The 22298-nt window shown below is 46.3% G+C and overlaps 2 protein-coding genes across 3 annotated transcripts in view; one reads left to right on the forward strand and one right to left on the reverse strand.

Moving 5' to 3' along the window:
- The first annotated feature begins 1333 nt into the window (after positions 1 to 1333).
- DAO (D-amino acid oxidase) lies at positions 1334 to 17639 on the forward strand. 2 transcript variants are annotated; one of them, XM_084648703.1, is made up of 11 exons: positions 1334 to 1444; positions 3281 to 3490; positions 4935 to 5049; positions 5447 to 5523; positions 6160 to 6225; positions 10068 to 10122; positions 10901 to 11005; positions 11627 to 11709; positions 13521 to 13638; positions 14952 to 15050; positions 17153 to 17639. In XM_084648703.1, the coding sequence occupies exons 2-11, from the start codon at positions 3297 to 3299 to the stop codon at positions 17282 to 17284; spliced, it is 1044 nt and encodes a 347-aa protein (XP_084504829.1). In that variant the 5' UTR covers positions 1334 to 1444; positions 3281 to 3296; the 3' UTR covers positions 17285 to 17639. The 2 variants fall into 2 exon arrangements, with proteins under 2 accessions (XP_084504829.1, XP_084504830.1); XM_084648704.1 differs by lacking the exon at positions 1334 to 1444 and adding an exon at positions 1473 to 1496.
- Positions 17640 to 20072: 2433 nt separating this feature from the next.
- Positions 20073 to 22298, reverse strand: part of SVOP (SV2 related protein) — a 45056-nt gene continuing 42830 nt past the window's right edge. The window contains exon 16 of the mRNA XM_084649396.1: positions 20073 to 21504. Coding sequence (XP_084505522.1) covers positions 21481 to 21504 — 24 coding nt within the window. The 3' untranslated portion in view covers positions 20073 to 21480. The remainder of the gene's footprint in view (positions 21505 to 22298) is intronic.

Raw genomic sequence — 22298 nt, forward strand, 5'->3', positions numbered from 1 at the left:
CCCAGCTCACATTACTACTGGTGGCTGTTCACATGACCTTTTGGATAGGATAAACCCACAGAAATATACAAATGCCATAAATATGTGTCACCAGCCCTAAGGGTTGATCCCTTTCCTATAGGCAACTTCCTGTTGTTAGAAGCCACTTGGAAATCTCCCCAAGATTTCCAGGACAATTTTCTTTGACTGTTACATAAGGACTCACTCTTACTAGGCAATTGTCTTGTTTGGTTGCTTTGTGTGGTTGCTTAGGGCAGATTTTACTATATCTGTAGGTGTCTAGAGGTTAAACAGGATGGATTTGAATATGCAGATGAGTGTAGCTTTCCAGGCTGCACAAACTCTAGAACAGCGTTTCTCAGGCCATGGGCTGCTTGCAGCCCAATCAGTACACAGCTGTGGCCCATGTGACATCATCAGGGCCATGCAGTGTGGATGCAGCCCACATAACACATGGAGAGCCACATATATGCAGCCCACAATGGTAAATAGGTTGAGAACCATTGCCCTAGAAGCTGAGGGGTCCTGGCTCTTTCATGGGAAGCGGATGTGTTAGGAGGAGGGGTCTGCTCCGCACAGTGGAGGTCCATGGCTAAGTAAATACTCCCAGCTGCTTCCCTGAGGTAAAGAAGTCACTGCTGCATAGGAGAGTTATTCCAGCTCCAGGCACAGCTATGAATAGGAGGGATGGAGATGGAGTAAACCATCTGCAGGGCTGTCAGCCTATTGCCAGGGGACAGCCAGGCACAAAGACCCCAGTGGTGTGAGAGCTCCTTCAGCTACTAACGCTTGGGATGCCGCTACAGGGCATTCCCTGTTCCAGCTGGGATCCCAGAACACTTTGTAAACACAGCCCCCGTGTGAGGCAGGGAAGAGTTATTCCCATTTACAGAAGGGGAAACTGAGGCATGGAAGGTAAATGACACACCCAGGGTCTTGCAGGAAGCCTATGGCCGAACCAGGAAGAGAACGCAAGAGTCCTGACTCCCATTCCTCTGCTTCTACCCACTAGTCGCCTCTCCCTTTCTCTGGGGTCAGAGGAACGAAAAATTTCCATGGTGACCAGTGGCAGTGATCACCCCTTTCAGGAGTCCTGGGAGGCCCTGTCACTCCATTTCCTTCCCTAATTTCAGGCAAGGCAGCTCAATGGCAGTAATGAGGGTGGAGCTCTGCCCTGCGCTGGGGAAGATCCCAGTCATGCTCTCTGGGCAGAGTGAGTCCACCAGGACTGTGAAACGCCATCTCCCTGCCCAGTGTCACTTTGTCTGGGAGACTTTGACCTACTGCCCAGCTGTTAGGAAGAGCGAGTTGCTGATGCTGCTCTTTCTGCCGCTGGTGAATGACCTTCAGACTGTACAGTTCGTGCTTAGCGATAAACAGCTTGTGTGCAGAAGGCTCTGTGCGGAGGGTCTAGGAACGTTCTTGGGGACTTGTCACTCTGCAGGTTAGTCTGGGGAATGTGTTTGTCTTTGGTTTATTGACCAGCTGGAGAACTGGTGAGAAAGCCGTCTGTTCAATTTGCACAGTCGGGGCAGTCTGTCCTGGCTCTGGGGACGGGTCTGGGCGGGGCACATAGGCCTTTTCTGACTGTAATTTCTGTTATCTGATCAGATCATTAGTCACAGTAATGGAAGGAGCAGGACTCTATGCAAGAGTTTAATTCTCCATGCGTGCTAAGGGAGTTCTAGGAATGTGGGTTGGTAACAGAGTAAATTAACATTTATTTTAAAAATATGAGGCCGATCTTCAAAAGGGTGAAGCGGAGCTCTCAGGTGTGTGTGCAGGCAAAGATCCGCACAAGCACACCTGAGCACTTACCTGCTCACACACCTGTGCTGGAATGCTCACTAGTACCAGGTTGGGGAGCAGCAGCTGCTAAGGGAGCTGGCCAGACAGGACCCCAGAGAGGGGTTTGTTGGCCAGGATGCATTTAGCAGCAACAGCTGCTCTGGTAAGCCCATGGGAAGAGCTGCAGCTGCATGTTGGCCATGAGAAGCAGAGGAACATTGTGCCAGTCAACAGTGAATTGAAAGCCATGCACTTTAACCCTTTGATCCCTGAGCTGTCATCAATGCAGCATTTTAAGGGATGGGTGAGGCTCAAGGCTTATACAGGGGAAGAGGCACAAATTTTAGGAATGACTGGTTTGATCCTGCCTTTCTGAGGCTGTAGTTCTGAGCTACAGGGTATCAGTGTAGCTCTGGGGGCTTCCCCAGTGTTGGGATACGCAGATCAGGCTGCAGGTACATTTGCAGAGCTGAGTGGGGAAGTTTGCAAAGCCAGTACAATAAAACCTTTCTTCCATTTGTTGTTTCTGGCGTTGGTTTTGCTGGGTAAATGTCGGCCGTTTCCAGGGTGTCTTTCTACAAAAGACTCTGCTGTGCTAGGACAAGGATTCAGAGCCCAGCCGTTGGGGTGCCAAGAGTGCTGGCAGGCGGGAGCAGAGTTTAGAGAACACAGGCGCGGGAGGTGGGTTGAGCCATTCCAGAGCACAGAGAGTTCTCTTGTTAGATGCTAGCTTGAGTGGCTGGAGGAATTGCTGGGTTTGTAAAGCAGGCTGAAGCCTTCAAGTGGGACGTGGTGAGTGCGACACGCTGGCCCAGAAAGCACCAGCCCCCGGTTCTTCCCCTCTGAGGAAAGAGATGCCTGTGTGCCCAAGTCTCTGCCTACTGCCAGAGGTCCGAGCCAGCAATGCCATGGGAGCTGGAAGAGCGAGCATCCTGGGTATTGAGATGTAAAGGAGCTCGCCAAATGCCCATTCTGCTTCAGAATTGCAATGGCCAGGGTGGTCGCAAATAGCTTTTAAAAGAGAAGCAAAGTGTGTTGACTCCGGGCAGTGTCTCAGGAATAATGTGCTCGGGCTCATCAGCCTGGTGTAGCAACCTAGCTAGGGGTGGGGATAGCTGAGGATGCGATCCAGTCTACACAAGTCCTGCAAGGCTAAGAGTGGGAAAAGCTTCCACGACGCTCCCTTACCAAGTCTGTGGTGCTCTCCTCCTCCCTTGGGCCAGAGAGGTGAGTCAGCAGCTGCTTTTACTGTTGGAGAAATGGGGTTAAATATAAACACTGAGATGTGGCTTAGCCCCTTTGCTGCTGGGCCTGTTGCCCTTGCAGACTGGCTCTGTCCCATTGTCATCAGAGGACTTTCAGGACAGCCTTGTAGGGGCAGGCCTTCTCGGGGATGCACCAGGCCCATTCAAGCAGCTCCCCGGCACTCTGACTTTATTTCCTTCCTGGGCACAGTCTTAGGGGTTTGGTTTAATTTGTCTTGCCCCTGCAGGAGGGACCTGGCTGCCATGCACGTAGTGGTGATCGGGGCGGGGGTGATCGGGCTATCCACAGCCTTGTGCATCTACGATCAGTATCACTCGGTTGTCCAACCCCTGGAAATTGAGGTCTACGCTGACCAGTATACGCCGCTCACCACCAGCGATGGAGCAGCAGGGCTCTGGCAGCCCTACCTGGACGATAAGAGAAACGCTCAAGAAACGTAAGAGAGGCGGCTTTGGCTCTCATACGGTTGTAATGTTGTTCTGTCAGTGCCTGGCAAGCAAGGATGTGGGTGATACTGACCAGTGTGTTCAGGTGCCCTAGTGATGGCAATTGTATAATTATTACATCCCAAATCAATTCCCCTCATCATTTGCAAACCACTGTCCGCTCAGGCTGAAATGCTTTTAAAGGCAAATATGTTCTGGGTCGCTTCCAGATCTCGTAATCAGTTGGGTCCAGTCTGCCTGGAGGGTCATTCATTTCATCTCCTTGCTATTCAGCTTGATGGCTATTGAGTGGCCCTGACGAAAGCACTGCTGTGTAATCAAGATCATCAGCTCTGCCTTCTGCAGGTGCTCTCTCCTGGCACGGTGCTGTTGAGAATCTGATATGCCCCCACACAATGTGGGACACGCTTGGTACAAACCTGATCAACGGTTGGAAGGAAACCTAGCTCCTCTACATTCTGCCAGCTCTTCACTGATTGGGAGGGGCTGGCAAACTAAGTGTGAAACCAGTCTCCGGAAAGTTTCTAAGGCCTTGCTTGCGCTGGGGTTTCAGCCCGCAGCTTAGCTGCATCAGTGCAGATCCCTAGTGTAAACAAGGCCACGTGCCTCATCATTGCCACTGCACTGATGGCAGTCCCCTGCAAGAAATTTGCCTGGAGGAGCTGAAAATAGAAATCCCACCTTCCGCCAGCGCTCTGCCTCATGAACAAAAGTGCTCCAGAGCTCAGACATGAGCTCTGAAAGGGGGCACGTTGCAGACAGACAATCCCACAGCAGTTAGTTACTCAAATTGAGGTCAGGGCATCGATGGAGCAGAACTTCCTTTGTCTGGAGTCCCAATAGCCTCCCCTAGCCCCAGCTCTCCAGACTCCAGCCCAGGCAGGATGCTGCTGCTCCATATACAGGAGGCATCTCCCCCGCCCTCCAGTCTGACTCAATGGCTCCTAAACTCCACCAGGAGCTGGGGTCAGCTTGCCAGTTGTTTTAATAAAGCCTTTTGTGGACTTGCCTCTGCCACCTTCAGGGACCTTGTCTGCCTCCTGCCTCTCTTCCTGCATTTGGCTAGCACCAGCCTCTTCCCTGCCCCTTCACCTAACCTCACCAGCCGTAGGCGAGAGCTTGCCTCTCTGCAGCTCCCACCACCTGCCTCCTTGCTCATTTACAATCGCAGAGGAGTTCATCTCTTCCCCACCTCCCATCCCCCTGGCTGGGCCTCTTCATTTCTCTCTCCCTCTGCTATGATTTAATGATGACTCTGGAACTGTAAATCCATATTAAAGGTGTGATGGTCTAGCCCTGCAACCCCTACTCAGGTGAGTAGACTGCCATCAGTCGAAGGGACCTGGGAGGAAGGGAGTGCCGGTACACGCACTGAAGCTGGTATGTTATTAGGATGCCTTCTGAAAGATAAATCTGTGTGATATTATATTTTAGGCTCTGGAACAAAGAGACATTTGATTACCTGTGTGGACACCTGAACTCACTGGAAGCAGAGGAAATGGGACTCTTCCTACTTTCTGGCTACAATCTCTTCACACAGCCAGTTCCGGTAAGCAGATACAGACGAAAGGGACCAAGGGTCAATGGCTCAAGTCTTGCGGGGCAAACCTGTGGTTTTTGTTTACTGGTGTATACAGCTTTACCAGATCAGCTGACAGTTCATCTTGTCACCAGTTTGTCTGGACTGTGCACTTGCTGGTTCTCCAGTGATATGTAAATGTAAATGCCGGGCTAGCCATCATCTGGTGTAAACCGAAGTAGCTCTGTTGACTTCAATGGAGCAATGACAGTTTCCACCAGCAGAGGGTCTGGCCCTCCATTCCTCTGGACTGAGCCATGCGCTGGTGTCCCATGTCATCCTTCCCATGTTCAGCTACATGGACTCTAGGAATGTGTTATAGTGATTAAATAACGTTAACGAGCCTGGAACATTTTCCCCTCTGCAGAATCCACCTTGGAAGGACATTGTCCTGGGATTTAGGAATCTGACACCAAAAGAGCTTGAACTCTTCCCTGGTTACAGGTATTATACAATGCATAAATATACCTACACCTCCAGGAATCCCATGCACTGCACCATACAATAGGTATAGTGTACTAGACATAAAGACAGTGAGAAGCAGCATGATCTAGAGCAAAAAACAGGTGACCAAGACCCAGGACTCCTGGGTTCCATTCCTGCCTTTACTACTGTCCCACTATGTGACTTAATTTTTCCATGCATCACTTCCCGCCCCGAGGATAGTCATATTACCTATCTCCCAGGGATTTCATGAGGATTAAAGTGACAGAGCCGTGGCTGGCATGATTTAGTTGGGGTTGGTCCTGCTTTGAGCAGAGGGTTGCACTAGATACCTCCTGAGGTCCCTTCCACCCCTGATATTCTATGATTCTGTGAACGGGTTCAAGTGGATGTTAATAGGTAAGTGCGAAGCATTATTGAGTTATTATGGAGCTGTAGCTCTTTTCCATAAATAAGAAGGTGGAATCAACTCAGATAAGACAGAAGAGAGGGACATGTGGAGTTTTTCAGCTCCTTCCTCTGCTAAAAATATTTCAGGAGATGCCCTAAAAAGAGTAGACGTGAAAGCAAATTCTGTGCCAATAAGACGAGATCACGTGACGTTGCACGTCCATTTTTCTCTTCCTCTGGTTTCAGCTATGGTTGGTTTAACACAGCACTAATCTTAGAGGGCAAGAGCTATTTGCCTTGGCTGACCAAGAGGTGAGTGCCAGCCTATTATCTTTCTTCTGTTCTGCTATGAGTGGATTATGCCCCCATTTTCAGACGTGTGCAGTAATCTGTAGATTTAAGGGTGAATAAAAAACAGCTTTCTTTACTCAGTTCACCCATCAGCCTACTTATAAATAATTTTGAAAATTCCATTTTCATTCAGACAAAAGGGGGAAAAACACCAAATATTATTCAAGATTCTCCTTTAACCCGAAGTTGCTGGATGTATTTTAGATGGTAGTACTGCCAATGGTTAATGTTGGCTGACACTGTTCATTATAAGACCTTGTTACAGTTGCTTGTAACTTTGCCCGACTTTAATTGTTTGGGATGAAATTTTCCATGCTGGGGTGTCTGCCTCAGGCTGAATATTTTGGGAACATTTTAGCAAAAACAGTTCAGCCATTTCTAAGGATGAAATTAGGGAAAAACATGTTGCTTTGCCTATGTTTAAAAAATGCATACATATTAGGGTCCAAATGATCAACTTCTTTTTCTTTTCTTTTTTCCAGTTTGTTCCTTAAAAAAATTAAGAAAATAGTATGTGATCATGAAATTAAAGACTATATCATAATGCAGCTTCTGGGGGGGCTGAATTAAGGTTGCATCGGGAACCTTAATTCTGGCATTTCTTAACTTTGAAGTGCTTAACTTTGCAGCTTTCACAATGTTCTTTTAATGGAGCTTTCTTAAAGGTCATAAGAACATAAGAGCGGTGTCATAAATATAAAGGGAAGGTTTCAGAGTAGCAGCCGTGTTAGTCTGTATTCGCAAAAAGAAAAGGAGTACTTGTGGCACCTTAGAGACTAACCAATTTATTTGAGTGCATCCGATGAAGTGAGCTATGATGAGATATAATCTATGATGAGATTACTGGTTCTGTGGATGAAGGGAAAGCAGTGGATGTGTTGTTTCTTGACTTTAGCAAAGCTTTTGACACGGTCTCCCACAGTATTCTTGTCAGCAAGTTAAAGAAGTATGGGCTGGATGAATGCACTATAAGGTGGGTAGAAAGTTGGCTAGATTGTCGGGCTCAACGGGTAGTGATCAATGGCTCCATGTCTACTTGGCAGCCGGTGTCAAGTGGAGTGCCCCAGGGGTCAGTCCTGGGGCCGGTTTTGTTCAATATTTTCATAAATGATCTGGAGGATGGTGTGGATTGCACCCTCTGCAAATTTGCAGATGATACTAAACTAGGAGGAGTGGTAGATACGCTGGAGGGCAGGGATAGGATACAGAGGGACCTAGACAAATTGGAGGATTGGGCCAAAAGAAATCTGATGAGGTTCAACAAGGATAAGTGCAGGGTCCTGCACTTAGGACAGAAGAACCCAATGCACCGCTACAGACTAGGGACCGAATGGCTAGGCAGCAGTTCTGCGGAAAAGGACCTAGGGGTGACAGTGAACGAGAAGCTGGATATGAGTCAGCAGTGTGCCCTTGTTGCCAAGAAGGCCAATGGTATTTTGGGATGTATAAGTAGGGGCATAGCGAGCAGATCGAGAGATGTGATCATCCCCCTCTATTCGACATTGGTGAGGCCTCATCTGGAGTACTGTGTCCAGTTTTGGGCCCCACACTACAAGAAGGATGTGGATAAATTGGAGAGAGTCCAGCGAAGGGCAACAAAAATGATTAGGGGTCTGGAACACATGACTTATGAGGAGAGGCTGAGGGAACTGGGATTGTTTAGTCTGCAGAAGAGAAGAATGAGGGGGGATTTGATAGCTGCTTTCAACTGCCTGAGAAGTGGTTCCAGAGAGGATGGTTCTAGACTATTCTCAGTGGTAGAAGAGGACAGGACAAGGAGTAATGGTCTCAAGTTGCAGTGGGGGAGGTTTAGGTTGGATATTAGGAAAAATTTTTTCACTAGGAGAGTGGTGAAACACTGGAATGCGTTACCTAGGGAGGTGGTAGAATCTCCTTCCTTAGAAGTTTTTAAGGTCAGGCTTGACAAAGCCCTGGCTGGGATGATTTAATTGGGGATTGGTCCTGCTTTGAGCAGGGGGTTGGACTAGATGACCTCCTGAGGTCCCTTCCAACCCTGTTATTCTATGATTCTATGATCTATACGCAGTATTCAAGATGTGGGCGTGCCATGGATTTATATAGAGGCAATCTGATATTTTCTGTCTTTTTAACTAGCCCTTTTCTAATCATTCCCAACATCTTGTTCGCTTTTTTGACTGCCACTGCACATTGATTGGATGTTTTCAGAGAACGATCCACAGTGACTCCAAGAACTTTCTTGAGTGGTAACAGCTAATTTAGACCCCATCATTTTATATGTATAGTTGGGATTATTTTTCCCCAATGTGCATTATTTTTCTTTTATCAATATTGAATTTCATCTGCCGTTTTGTTGCCCAGTCACCCAATTTTGAGAGCTCCATTTGTAGCTCTTCCCAGTCTGCCTGGGACTTAACTATCTTGAGTACTTTTTTGTATCATCTTCAGATTTTGCCACCTCACTGTTTACCCCTTTTTCCAGACCATTTATGAATATGTTAAATAGGACTGGACTCAGTACAGACCCCTCAGGGACACCACTATTTACCTCTCTCCATTCTGAAAACTGACCATTTATTCCTACCTTTTGTTTCCTATCTTTTAACTGGTTACCAATCCATGAGAGAACCTTCCCTCTTATCCCATGACAGCTTACTTTGCTTAAGAGCCTTTGGTGAGGGTCCTTGTCAAAGACTTTCTGAAAATCTAAATACACTACATCCACTGGATCCACCTTGTCCACATGCTTGTTGACCCCCTCAAAGAAGTCTAGTAGATTGGTGAAGCATGACTTCCCTTTACAAAAACCATGTTGACTATTCCCTAACAAATTATGTTCATCTATGTGTCTGACAATTTTGTTCTTTACTATCATTTCAACCAGTTTGCCCAGTATTGAAGTTAGGCTTGCCAGCCTGTAATTGCTGGGGTCACCTCTGGAGCCCTTTTTAAAAATTGGCATCACATTAGCTATCCTCCAGGCATTTGGTACAGAAGCTGCTTTAAATGATAGGTTACAGATGACAGTTAGTAGTCCTGCAATTTCACATTTGAGTTCCTTCAGAACTCTTGGGTGAATACTTATTGCTGTTTAGTTTATCAATTTGTTCCAAAACCTCCTCTAATGACACCTCAATCTGGGACAGTTCCTCGGATTCGTCACCTAAAAAGAATGGCTCAGGTTTGGGAATCTCCCTCATATCCTCAACCGTGAAGACGGATGCAAAGAATTCATTTAGTTTCCCTGCAATGGCCTTATCATCCTTGAGTGCTCCTTTAGCACCTCGATTGTGCAGTTGTTTAGTAGGCTTCCTGCTGCTGATGTACTTAAATATTTTTTTGCTATTACTTTTTGAGTCTTTGGCTAGCTGTTCTTCAAATTCTTTTTTGGCCTTCCTAATTATATTTTTACATTTCATTTGCCAGAGTTTATGCTCCTTTCTATTTTCCTTACTAGGATTTAACTTTGTATTTTGTATATGAAAAGAAATAAAATGGAGTAAGTTAACAATGCAAGATTGCAAATGGTGCATCGTTGCAGAAAAGGGTTTTGTTTGTTTTAAAATGTGTAATGAATGAGCCATTTACAATACATGTGAAAGTCTGGAATATGCTGTATGGTTTAGCATGATTAGTATGATTGTCAATTAGTGGTATCCCAGTGCATTAAAGAAATGAGGTAATGACTGGAGACCATTTAAGAGCCATTGAGAAAGACTGGGGTATATGGTAGTACGTGAAGAGTAATAACCCTTCCCTGGTGGCTGGTTTGAATTGTTCTGTTGCTGTTAGTTGTCATTAACAAATGAACTTTGTTCTTACAGGTTACAGCAGAGAGGAGTCAAGTTTTTTCATAAGAAGATTGAATCCTTCCAGGAGGTTGGCCTGGAATTTAATTGGAGACAATCTGCCGGGGAAGGGCTGGCTGGACATTTAGAAAGACAAGTCCGAGACTCCTGAGTTGTGGCGGGAGGAGAGGAAGAGCATTTGCCTTGTGCAGGGGCAGGGCAGGGGAGACACCACACTGCATGAATGCCTTATTAACAGCAACCATGGTTCCCACAGCTGTTGGGGAGGCAACAGTTCTATCTGGCGTGTAATCTGCCAGGCGCTCCAAGATGCTGTGGGGAAGTACTTGCCTTCACTAGAATGCAGCAGTCAGGGTAGAGAAGCAGTCTTAACTATCCCTGAGCGGGAGCCTCTTTCAGGCAGACCCTACTCCCTTCGATCATTGGGCTGTGCTATGTGCATTGCAAGGAGGGGCTGGCACAGCACGCAGGAGAATATCAAATGAGCCGAGTGCTCTGGCTGTGCTGGAATCTCCTTATCCCTTTACCTGTGGATAGGAATTCAGTTACCATAGCCATCCCGGTCTCCCCTTCATGGGAGGCTGTGACAGATCCCGACCTCATGTGCACACATGGGATTTCAGTGAGAGCTGTGCCTGAGGATCTGAGTGCCGGATTTGTCCTCTCTGCTTTATGGACTAGCGCATTCATTACTAGCTGAGGGTAGCAGTTCAGGTGCTTGGCTTGGCTTTGCCACCTGGAAGAGAACTGCAGAACCAATGGTAGGTGCTCCCCAAGTGGGTCTATGAGTTCCTCTGCCTCCCCAGATTGCGTGTCCTGCTCATGGCTGTGCATCTCTCCCTTGTTAGATGGTTGCCAAGGGCGTGGATGTTATAATAAACTGTACCGGGGTCCATGCAGGGGAACTGCAACCAGACCCAGGGTTAATGCCAGGCCGAGGACAAATCATAAAGGTGAGGATGGTACTGGGGGGGCGGGTGCCAGATTTTGTTTCTTTTGCTGGATGATTGGACTCACGAGGCCCAGCTCATGGGATGTATGAATGTGTGTGGTCTGGTGGCCAAAGCACAGGACTAAGAGTCCTGGTTCTGCTGTGGACTCAAATGCCACCATGGACTGGTCCCTAAACCTCTTTCCCCAACTGTAATGTGTGGGTGGTGGATTTAAGGCTCAGTTGTTCATATATGTAACATGCTGTGAAATCCTTGGCCAAAGTCTTGAAGAGTTGTTATTATTATTATTCTGAAAAAACACAGTAATATGAGGTGGGAAGCACTTGTACTCATCTTCCCACCTACCTACCATCCATCTGCCCCTCTGTCTTAACGCTGCATTATAAGAAATGCTGATGATGTGGCGTAAATATAATATAAATGTAACAAAAGAAATTGCGTGGCAGGACCCCTGCTCCTGGTGTTTACTGATGAGTGAACATGTCTTCCTTTTGTGTGTCTGGGCCAGGGGTTGACTTTCTTTGGCCTGTTCAATTTTCCATCCACCTGGGCAAAGAAATCCCTAGATGTTCAATTCCAATATCTGTGGATCTATATTTCTCTGTTTTCTTCATCTCTTAGGTCCTGGCCCCTTGGGTGAAGCATTTTGTCCTGACTCATGATCATGAATCTGGAATCTATAACTCACCATACATTATACCTGGGTAAGTAACAGTTAACAGACTGTCCTGGGATCCATCAGGTATCAGTAATGTTTCTACCAACGTTGCTTATAGAACAAAGACTCTAAAATGGCTCCCCACTGACATCTATAATGCAGAAATCCTGCAAGAGCAAGCCTCTGAGAAGAACACTTTAAATATTAAACCAGGGCTTAGATTTGTACCCTGCCTGATGTTCCTTTTATTAGGTGTGTGGGAGGAGAGCAGTGGGCATGCATGGAAAAAGCAAGGCAATTCCCAGTGTCTGCACTGACTTAGAGGGCTGCTTGCACAAGTTCACAGTTAAACTCCCCTCGGTCTAGCAAGGTTCAGGTTTGGCCCTGGAGCTTCCTGGGCTGGTAGGAGCTGGGGACACCAAGAAGCATTCATTGCACCTGCACAGCTCTTTGCCAATAGGCAAACCCTGCCATCCATAGTCCTTACTTCAGCAGAATTCTGCCAGATCCTGAGAGGTGCTGAGCACGCCCACCTTCCATTGAAGCCCAGGCACTTTTGTGTGGAGCCTGTTCTTTTTCCACACTCCATTCAACACTTGTGCTCTGGGTCCTCATTTTCTGTACAGCGCTTCGAGCAGTCACATACCCATTAACATCAAGGGCAGGATTGGCAGCATTCCCACTGACTTCAGTGGGAGCAGGTTTGGGCCTTTAACTGGTTAATAAATTGACTTCCCTAGAATTTTGCATTCCAACTACAATGAGAGAAATGTCGTCCATTCCACACCAGTCTACTTCGCAACATTTAAATTGCAGCTTTGGCCATTTGTTCTATGATTAAGGGTCTCCACCACTGGCAGAGATTTGCTTAGCTTACGTAACTGGCTTCCCTGTTCACTACCAGCAGGAGCAGAAATGAGCCCTTGGGACAAACCCCGCTTGTGTCATCGTCTCCACATCAGTGTGAAGTTCTGAAATCTTCGCCTGATCCTGCAGTCGCCACTCAGCCAAGGTGCTGAATTCAGTGATTGGCAGGCCTTGGCCTCATTATACATCTAAAATCTTAGTTTTGTGCATGTAACTTGCACTTCCTAAGTGGCTCCGGAAGCGGAGTGTTCATGTGGATTTGGAATCTAATTTCATGAGTCTGGAAGCTGCACACACGGAGAGAACTAAGCCTCAGGATAAACAAACACATGCTTGTTGCATGGTCTCCACTTCTGCTGGAAAACAGAGACCTGGCTCCACTCTGGGAGAGGAGAGCTTTCTTAGCTGTAATCTGAATGTTACATTTCTGGGCACTTTCTTTTGCTCTAATATTTCAAGATTAGCCATAAAACCTCTGTGTAAATATGAACTTTGAACAATTGTGGCTCCCAAGTAAAGTGTTCCAAGGGGTGTCTTATCACCAGCTGCAGATGTAATTCCTTCTAGTGGGTTTATTTCAGCTCTCAGCCATGATAGCTGGGGGACAAGGCAGGGTTCCAAGGGAAACAGCAAAGGTTTAAAAACTAAGAGTAACTGCAAACTGTGGAGCTCTGAACGGCAGGTGCAGGTTCCAGGGAGGGGACACAGTTTACACAGTCGCGAAAGAACAGTGCCTCTGTTTCTGAGAGTACCTGGGACTAAGTGCTATCATACTGACGAAGGGATTCTGGAGGAGAACTAGGTCTGACTAACCATTTGTGTTAAACCGTCCTCAGTATCTGGTCCTAGTGTGGACAGTCTGGTTTCCCTTGCACCAGCTGTAGAAGCTGAGCAGGGCAGTTGCTAGTAATATGGATGGCATCCTTGTCTGTGGTACCAGGCCACTGCTGAGCCCTCACTGTAAACCCTTTCCCTCTGCCCTTGTTCCAGGAGCAAGCTTGTGACCCTGGGAGGGACATTTCAGCTGGGAAACTGGAACAAAGAGAACAGCCCCCAGGATCACAAAACAATTTGGGAAAATTGCTGTAGGTTGCTCCCGAGTCTCCAGGTACGTTATATCGTCCAATGCTGATAGAACAGCTGTTGCCTTAGAAAGCTGATTTGTGTGTTGTGGCATATGGGGATAATGTAAGTATTAGACAATGGGCCAAGGAGAACTTCCCCCCATGGCTAAGCTGAATCCCCTGGGAAAGTGTTTTGAAGATGAACCTCTCAGTATAATTGTTATCTCAGTAATGCAAATTATCAGAGATCCAGCTTCAGCAAACTGGATGGACTGAATGGATTTGTTCAGGTGATCTCCCCTTATAAAGTAATGGCCATCTTACTTTCAAACTCATCAGTACAGTGTCATAATACTGTGGAGACCCTGGGTCAGTGTCTGATATTGCATGAGGGCATATCATAATATTATACACGTATATGGGATTGTACAGGATCTGAGAAGCAGGAGGCCAAAACCAAGCTAACAAAAAAATATGTCCCCTTTAAGAAGGCTTCCAAATCAACTCTAGTAGGTGGAGATCTTGGTTCTCTTAGTGCTCTAGGAGGCATGCAGGCTTTCTTCCTTTCCCTTAAGCATCAGCTCTGGGGAGTAGCTTAACCCTGTTCATAAGGCCCTTTCTGCAGAGCCTTGAGTCAGAGCAACCAAACATATGGTCAAAACCCAAAGACTTTAAGGCTCTGGTCAGCCCAGTGATCTGGGACATGCTACCCATAGCAGCCTGCATGGCTTCTGCTCTCTAATTGCTCAGCTTCCTTTTCCTGTTTATATAGCCCAGCCCCAGAGGCAGGACAGGTTGCTCCTTGATTGGACCCAGGCTGTCTTGGCTATCGGCTCCTGTCTGGCCCTTAAAGGGGTAATATGCCCTGCTACAGGCCCCTTTCATCACAGAGCTCTGAAGCACTTCACAGACTTAAACTGATATGCAAGGCCCATCTCTGATATTACACGATGATGGCTGTGTTTCAATCCCCCATGCCCCTTTGCGGTGCTGTGTTAAGGAAAGTCTGAAGTTTAGATGTGGCAGTTTGCATCGACTCACAGTAATGCTGCCAAATTACCTTGGGACAGCATGAAAAACAGCTCAGGGCACTGGCTGGCTCACACAATTGGTAACAGGACCAAGAGCCTTTTGCGTCTGTGAAACTGGCTCTCAGGTAGCCAAGACTGGTCCTGATCAAAAGTTATTCCTGTCTGATGGCCCTTGGCTGGACTACGTGCACTGAGTTAGCAGGTAAGATTCAGTTCTGTTCCCAGTGGACAAGAGTCCACAAAATTCCTCACTCCAATTGGTTGTTTAATGCAGTTGTGTTACTGACATTTAACTGCTAAAACCAGTGACATGTTATCATCTCCAGAAGGCAAAGATTGTGGATGAATGGAGTGGCTTCCGCCCTGTGCGTGACACAGTTCGGTTGGAGAGGGAGGCAGTTCGTCATGGACCTTTAAAATCAGAGGTACACAGTATTCTGTACATAGAAATCCGCTGGAGTCCTGAGTAATGGCACTTGAAGCAATATCTTTTGTCAGATCAATCATGCAGCTCCTCTACAGAATAACCAGTTAGTGCAAAACTAATTTAGCAGCTTTCATTCTGATGATGGTAATGAAGCATCAACATTCCACTCACATTGCTTTGTTTTCATGCAGACTACAGAGGTCAGCTCCGCTTTAAAACATGCAGGGTTGTTTATATTTTTGTGTTGAATCTAGTCCCTTAATGCTGAAAGTGGGTGTGTATACTCAGGGGCTGATTTTACAAAATTGGAGCTCAAAGCCTGTGGCATTTTTGCATGTGGACCTTATGTCTCCCGTCATAAAAATCTGACCCTAACCCAGCTGCTCAGGGTCTCAAGGATCATTATCCATATTACCAACTTAAATGCCATGAAACGTCTGTTGTAAGAATTATCGGCCACCTTCAGATTTCTTCCAGTGATTCCCAGTTTAAAACACATCTAGTGGCTGAGTGGACAGGGACCCAGTTTACTCGAAATGTGGCACAGAATTGTAAAAATAAATGAATGAGAGTTGTAGTTACTTAGCACCTCTGAAATCATACCACTTTAAGTGCCTAAATGTGGAGTTAGGTGTCTAATTTTGGGCACTCTAGTTTCTAAAATTTGGCCTGTGTGTTAAAAGTTCACCAGGATAACATCCCTTGAAATGTACCTGCTTATCTGCATCTCGTGATAAAGGAGCTCTAGGAATCCAAGTTTATATGTGCCATCTGTTCTTAGGGCCCTCTGTGCAGCCCCATTTTGTTTATGCCCCAATCACTCCTCAGTGATTTCATTTTAATTTTCGTTGGTAGGTCTGTATTAGGACTCTGTGATTTGATTGGGTGTGTATGTGTGTAAAGCTCTGCAGAAGAGATTAAAGTTCTAATAGAGACGGCAACTGTGAAATGTAATTAAATTTGATTAAAATATATTCAATTTAGCTGGAGATTATTCCAAGTTAGGATTCTTGGAAAGAAACCAGCATATTAATTGAGACCCTTAGCATGGCGCAAAGCAGTGCAGTATTAAAATTAATTTATAGATCTCTCTGTTCTTTTATCATCACATCCTCTCTACATCATCTTGATAGAAGACAGACGTTTGGCTATCGATCCTGACCCTGAGTCATTCTCCTGCTGAAACAAAGTAATTTACCTTGGCAGGCACAAATAAGAAGTTGGGTATCACAGTTTGTACTTGCAGGAACATGACTGTAAGTGCCGTGGCTGCTGTTGTGATTCTAACTGGTGAAGAGCTGCACTGAAGGTAGCTGGTAAGGACCTGATCCAGAGCCCTCAACAGGACTCTCTCGTCTTCAGTAGGCTTTGGATCAGGCTCCAGTTGTCTGTGGCCAAGGCTATTGTGACTTCAACCAGGAGATTGCTGAATAAAACTGAAACCAGAGCTACATGTTGTGAACCACTCAAAGATCAGTTGTTCCCCTGCCCAAAACCAGATGCTGGCCCAATACATGGGGAGGGAGGGAACTTGCAATGAGTGAATTCACTATGCATCCCAAGGCTTCCAGATTTAAAGAGCGGTTGTAGTCAGGAAGGTGATTCTGACATGAGGGCTCTATGGTAGATGCAGGCCCTGGGGTGAGGCTGGGCTCTCACCTATGCGGGACATCTCTCCAGAGTAAAAACAAGGGCAGCTGCAAGCTGCTCCATTTTATGTAAATTGGGTACAGCCCCCAGGCTCCTGGCAAGCTGCCACAGTAGCTCTCAGCTACACAAAGGCATCCCTGCGCTAGGCCATAGGGCCAGCTTGCAGCACTTGGAGGCTTAATCACTTTCAGGTGATGACAGGAGAAAGAGAAAAACAACTAACCGAGATGTGCTTTTACCTAGTATCCAATTCTGGTGCATACTGATGCAGTCCAGACCCTGTCATGTGCTGTCGTCCTCCTGCTGTGAAGCTCTCTTGGCCTCAAAACTATAACTGCTGATTTGACTCCTCTTGGACAGGTCACTGTTTTGCAGGGTTACACTGTGGCATCTGAACCCAAGTGTTTAGTTGCCAGGGCTTTTCCACATCCACATTTCCGTCTCTTTTAGGTGATACACAACTATGGCCATGGTGGTTTCGGACTCACCATCCACTGGGGATGTGCCATGGAAGCTGCCAGGATCTTCGGAAGGATTCTAGAAGAAAAGAAGCTGGCCCGACCACCACAGTCCCACCTTTGATTTAACAGAAATACTCTAATGATCAGCCACATTTCTTCCATGGCAAATCTGTGATAGCCCACAGCAATACTGGAGGGTGGATGGGGAGAAACTGGGTTGTGCGCAGGAATCACCCGTCCTACAATAGCACCAGTAGCTCAGACGTCACGGACAAAGGCAAAAAGAAATAACTCAGTGATGCATGTTTGCTGTTTGATGCCCTCAGCAGCTCCAAGACGGGTCTCTAGGGTACAGGTTTCGGATTGTTACCAATTAACTCCCTGTTGCTATTGTTTGCCAGGTGGCTGGCTCATCCTTGCTCTGTTCTCATATAACTACATCATGGAAATACACATAAATCCTGTGTTATTGTAAATGGTCTCTAGTGAAGCACCCAGACGCTGCTAGGTCGGTCTCCAAAGGGCAGACGGAGTTCGGTTAACTCTTCGCTGGCCTGCAGTTCATCTCTGAGATGTGTAGCATTGCTGGACAGGACCGGAAGCTGATCCAATGTCAGTTGAGGTCTTAGCTTGCTGTTCAGCCAGCCAGCACACAGTTAGATTTGTAAGCCTTGCCCAAGGGATAAAAGCTCCTTAATAGAAAGAGGCTCTTGAACTCCTGCGAAAGTAGCAGCGGGTCTAAGATACAAGCTGAAGGCAGAGAAGTTTTTCTTACATTGAAGTTGGGGCTAAAGCGTTTGGCTATTGTACACATTCTACTGCTAGACATGTTCCCAAAGACGGGGTTTTCACATAATTTATACAGCACCAAAGGGAACATCCTAAGGGAACTCAGGCTGTGTTTGCCAAATTCTACATATAGCAGAGACGATAGGCAGAATAGCTGCACCTGCATCTAAAATAGACGTTGGCACTTCAGTCTCTCATTTCCTTTCACCTTGGTACATCGCTGGAAACATTAGCTTGTGAAAAGGTCTGACTCTTGTTAGCTTGCACCTGCTGTACAAATTGCATATGGGCTGCCAGGAAGTTACAAGGCCTTGGGGTGGGGTATATCCTGTGCAGGAACTAGGGCTGTCATCAGCAAGGTGTTGTGCAATGAGTTGGCTTGCTCTGGCCTGGTCTCTCCTCCCTCAGTTTGGTCTGGTCAGGGTCCAGATCAGGAAGCATAAGAAGCAGGAAAGGTACCTTTTGGTCTCTTAGTGGTCAAGAGAACATGCCCCCAACTCAAAAGACCAGAGAGTGCTCAAAGGAGAGCACTCCCCAAGAAGGCTGTGTCCAGCATTCAGAATCACAGCACGAAGTCCCCTCAGAACCCAGGTCTGCTGCCTTGTCTACAAATATGGGGCCCTTCCCATCTTCAAGACTATTCCCAGTGGTTGCCATGGTAATGGGTAACCCCATTAGGGGTGTGGGGCTCTTCTCACTGTAATGCTGTCAGGCTGCATACTGCCAAGCCTAGCCCATTGGGTTTCATTTTTCATGTACATCTTCACAGTGTGGACCAGGGTCTCGTGGGTCACCGTTTACCTCCTTTAACTTAACAGTAAAAAATCTGAGAGCCACCAGCTCCCATCCCACGCAACACAGCTTGTTCAGGATGCCGGTTAGGCTTGTGCCACTTGACAAATGCAGGGCTGGTTGCTTTAAGGCAGAGGCACCAGAACGTTTGAAAGGCATGTGTCTACAGCTCTGCCTCCTTTCTCTTTCTCTGCCTCTTTTAAAGGCCTATGCATGACAGAGTCACACATCCCAGGTGGTAGAGAGCAGCTGGATGTAATAAAAGATGCATGGATTCACCAAGGGAAGGTCATGCCTGACTAATCTAATCGCCTTTTATGATGAGATTACTGGTTCTGTGGATGAAGGGAAAGCAGTGGATGTATTGTTTCTTGACTTTAGCAAAGCTTTTGACACGGTCTCCCATAGTATTCTTGTCAGCAAGTTAAGGAAGTATGGGCTGGATGAATGCACCATAAGGTGGGTAGAAAGCTGGCTAAATTGTCGGGCTCAACGGGTAGTGATCAATGGCTCCATGTCTAGTTGGCAGCCGGTATCAAGTGGAGTGCCCCAGGGGTCGGTCCTGGGGCCGGTTTTATTCAATATCTTCATAAATGATCTGGAGGATGGTGTGGATTGCACTCTCAGCAAATTTGCGGATGATACTAAACTGGGAGGAGTGGTAGATACGCTGGAGGGGAGGGATAGGATACAGAAGGACCTAGACCAATTGGAAGATTGGGCCAAAAGGAATCTGATGAGGTTCAATAAGGATAAGTGCAGGGTCCTGCACTTAGGACGGAAGAACCCAATGCACAGCTACAGACTAGGGACCGAATGGCTAGGCAGCAGTTCTGCAGAAAAGGACCTAGGGGTGACAGTGGACGAGAAGCTGGATATGAGTCAGCAGTGTGCCCTTGTTGCCAAGAAGGCCAATGGCATTTTGGGATGTATAAGTAGGGGCATAGCGAGCAGATCGAGGGACGTGATCGTTCCCCTCTATTCGACATTGGTGAGGCCTCATCTGGAGTACTGTGTCCAGTTTTGGGCCCCACACTTCAAGAAGGATGTGGATAAATTGGAGAGAGTCCAGCGAAGGGCAACAAAAATGATTAGGGGACTGGAACACATGAGTTATGAGGAGAGGCTGAGGGAGCTGGGATTGTTTAGCCTGCAGAAGAGAAGAATGAGGGGGGATTTGATAGCTGCTTTCAACTACCTGAAAGGGGGTTCCAAAGAGGATGGCTCTAGACTGTTCTCAATGGTAGCAGATGACAGAACGAGGAGTAATGGTCTCAAGTTGCAGTGGGGGAGGTTTAGATTGGATATTAGGAAAAACTTTTTCACTAAGAGGGTGGTGAAACACTGGAATGCGTTACCTAGGGAGGTGGTAGAATCTCCTTCCTTAGAGGTTTTTAAGGTCAGGCTTGACAAAGCCCTGGCTGGGATGATTTAACTGGGAATTGGTCCTGCTTTGAGCAGGGGGTTGGACTAGATGACCTTCTGGGGTCCCTTCCAACCCTGATATTCTATGATTCTATTCTATGATTCTATGCCTTTGATGGAGCACTCCCTTTGGAGAGGGAGGAGGTCTGAACATAGGCCTGGGAGCTAGGAACTTCAGCTCTGACACTAACTCCCTCCATCCCTCTGGACAAGTCATTTTACTTGTCTCAAGTGCCCCATTTTGTACAGTACAGGGTGGTTGTGAGCTATAATTCATAGGGGAGAGATTTTCAAAGGCACAAATGGACTTTAGGTGCCCAACTCAACTGACTGTCAATCACAATCAAAAGGGTAAGATCAAGAGAGTTAAAAAAAAATGAAACTGGTTAATGTGAATCCTAATGATTTGTGATGGCACTTCAACAGAAACCACCAAATGAAATAGTCATCTACTCAATTTCGCTTAGTGTCAATATGAGATATTAAGGACCAGATTCTGCTCTTCCTCAGACTGGTGTAATTCTGTAACAACTCAGTTGACTTCAGAAGATTACATCAGTGTAAATCTGCAATAACAAATCATCATATAGCCCTAAATAAATGTGGGGTTCATCAGAGCTTAAAGCACATGGGAGCTATTACTCTTCATTGCTTGAGATGACAAATGTGCTCCTAAGTTGGCTATTAAAAAATATTAACAGAGCTGATTAGGTGTGTGATTCTATTTGCAGTCTAACAGCTTAAAGGCCAGATTCTAATATTTGTGCCTGCTAAAGGTTAGATCTAAATGTGCCCATGCATGATACTTCTCCTGTTAGTGATGGGATTGACAAGGTCTGAAGTGCTAATTTAACAGAAACACTCCAGATCTTCATTACATGTTTCCAGTATTTTAGCTCTATCAATTTGTAACTAACATTTGATGAATTGCCACAATTCTAGGGCCTGGACAAACAGAAGGTTCTGAAACTGTATAACGTGAAATTACCTAGTTGGCTAAATCTCATTGCTAGTGGGCAAGTGACCATTAAAAACACAATCACAGCTGGCACTGTTGGGAACCCTGTGTAATTGAGATAATTTGTTCATTTCAGTGTATACAAGCTATAGGTAAGCTCTAGGCTCTGCTAACAGTCTCAACAGAGATTCCCAGGATGAACAGAACTGGAGATTTTCCTTCCTACTTCAGGGTTGAGGCACATAAGCAGGGAAAGCGGGGTGGAAGCTTGCACTGCCGTGGTCCACCTTGTACCTGCTCTGTAGACGAAAGATCCCAATCTCCAGGGGCTGCCAGTCAGCACTGTTTGCCTCTCAGTTCTCCACAACAATTACACACTGTCATGAAGCAAAGCCAAAAGTAGGTCAAATGTCAATAAATATGTTCCCTGGAAACAAAGGAGGGTCTTGCGCTGGAAGAAGTGATGAGAGAGCCTCAGAAATGGCCTGAGAGTCCAGTAAGTTCAGAGAAACCTCCAAAAGCTTAACCCTCCAGTCCACTCCCAGACACTACTATCACAACCCAGTCCCATTCTGTAGCTATTGCTTACTCCTACCCCAGCAGATAGGTGTCTCCGTCCAGATGGGTTGTGGCTTCTACTGTAGCTGCACATTAAGAATGTACAACCTCAGGTTACAGAGTGCTTGAAGCCCATTGGTCATTTTGACCCAGATATGAAGGAAATTCCATCCGTGAATTACCGGACAGCAGAAGGAGAATAAATCATTTGAGGGTTACAGGGACATTGTCAGGTCAAATATGGCCTGAAATTTTATAAAAATAATCATTTGCAAAATCTAAAGCCAGTATGTTTCCATCAAATACAATCTGAATGGGAAGGTTTAACAAATAAACATTCCTTTGCAGTGTATGCAGCACTGAGGACATGAGAGTGGAATCTACTAGAAAGTTACTACAGACGGACAGTCTATTCTAATGCACAAGCTATGTGCATTTCAAAAAGTAAACAAAGATCTTAAATAATGAAAAGTAAATCAAGTCTTTAAAGCCCATTCAGTTTTCATAAGCTATGGGTTATTTATAAAGGAGTTAAGAAAACGTGTAATTTTTCACCTTACAGTATCCCTTCAAGTGTAAAACAAATACACAATTAAGGGTCTAATTTTTAGAA

This window comes from Lepidochelys olivacea (assembly GCF_965140295.1).
Source record: "Lepidochelys olivacea isolate rLepOli2 genome assembly, chromosome: 15".
Taxonomy (NCBI): Eukaryota; Metazoa; Chordata; order Testudines; family Cheloniidae; genus Lepidochelys; species Lepidochelys olivacea.

Coding starts and splice junctions, on each gene's coding strand:
- DAO (XM_084648703.1), top strand. CDS start 3,297: ATGCACGTAGTGGTGATCGGGGCGGGGGTGATCGGGCTATCCACAGCC. Junction 5,050..5,446: donor TCTTCACACAGCCAGTTCCG/GTAAGCAGATAC, acceptor TCCCCTCTGCAG/AATCCACCTTGGAAGGACAT. Junction 5,524..6,159: donor GAACTCTTCCCTGGTTACAG/GTATTATACAAT, acceptor CTCTGGTTTCAG/CTATGGTTGGTTTAACACAG.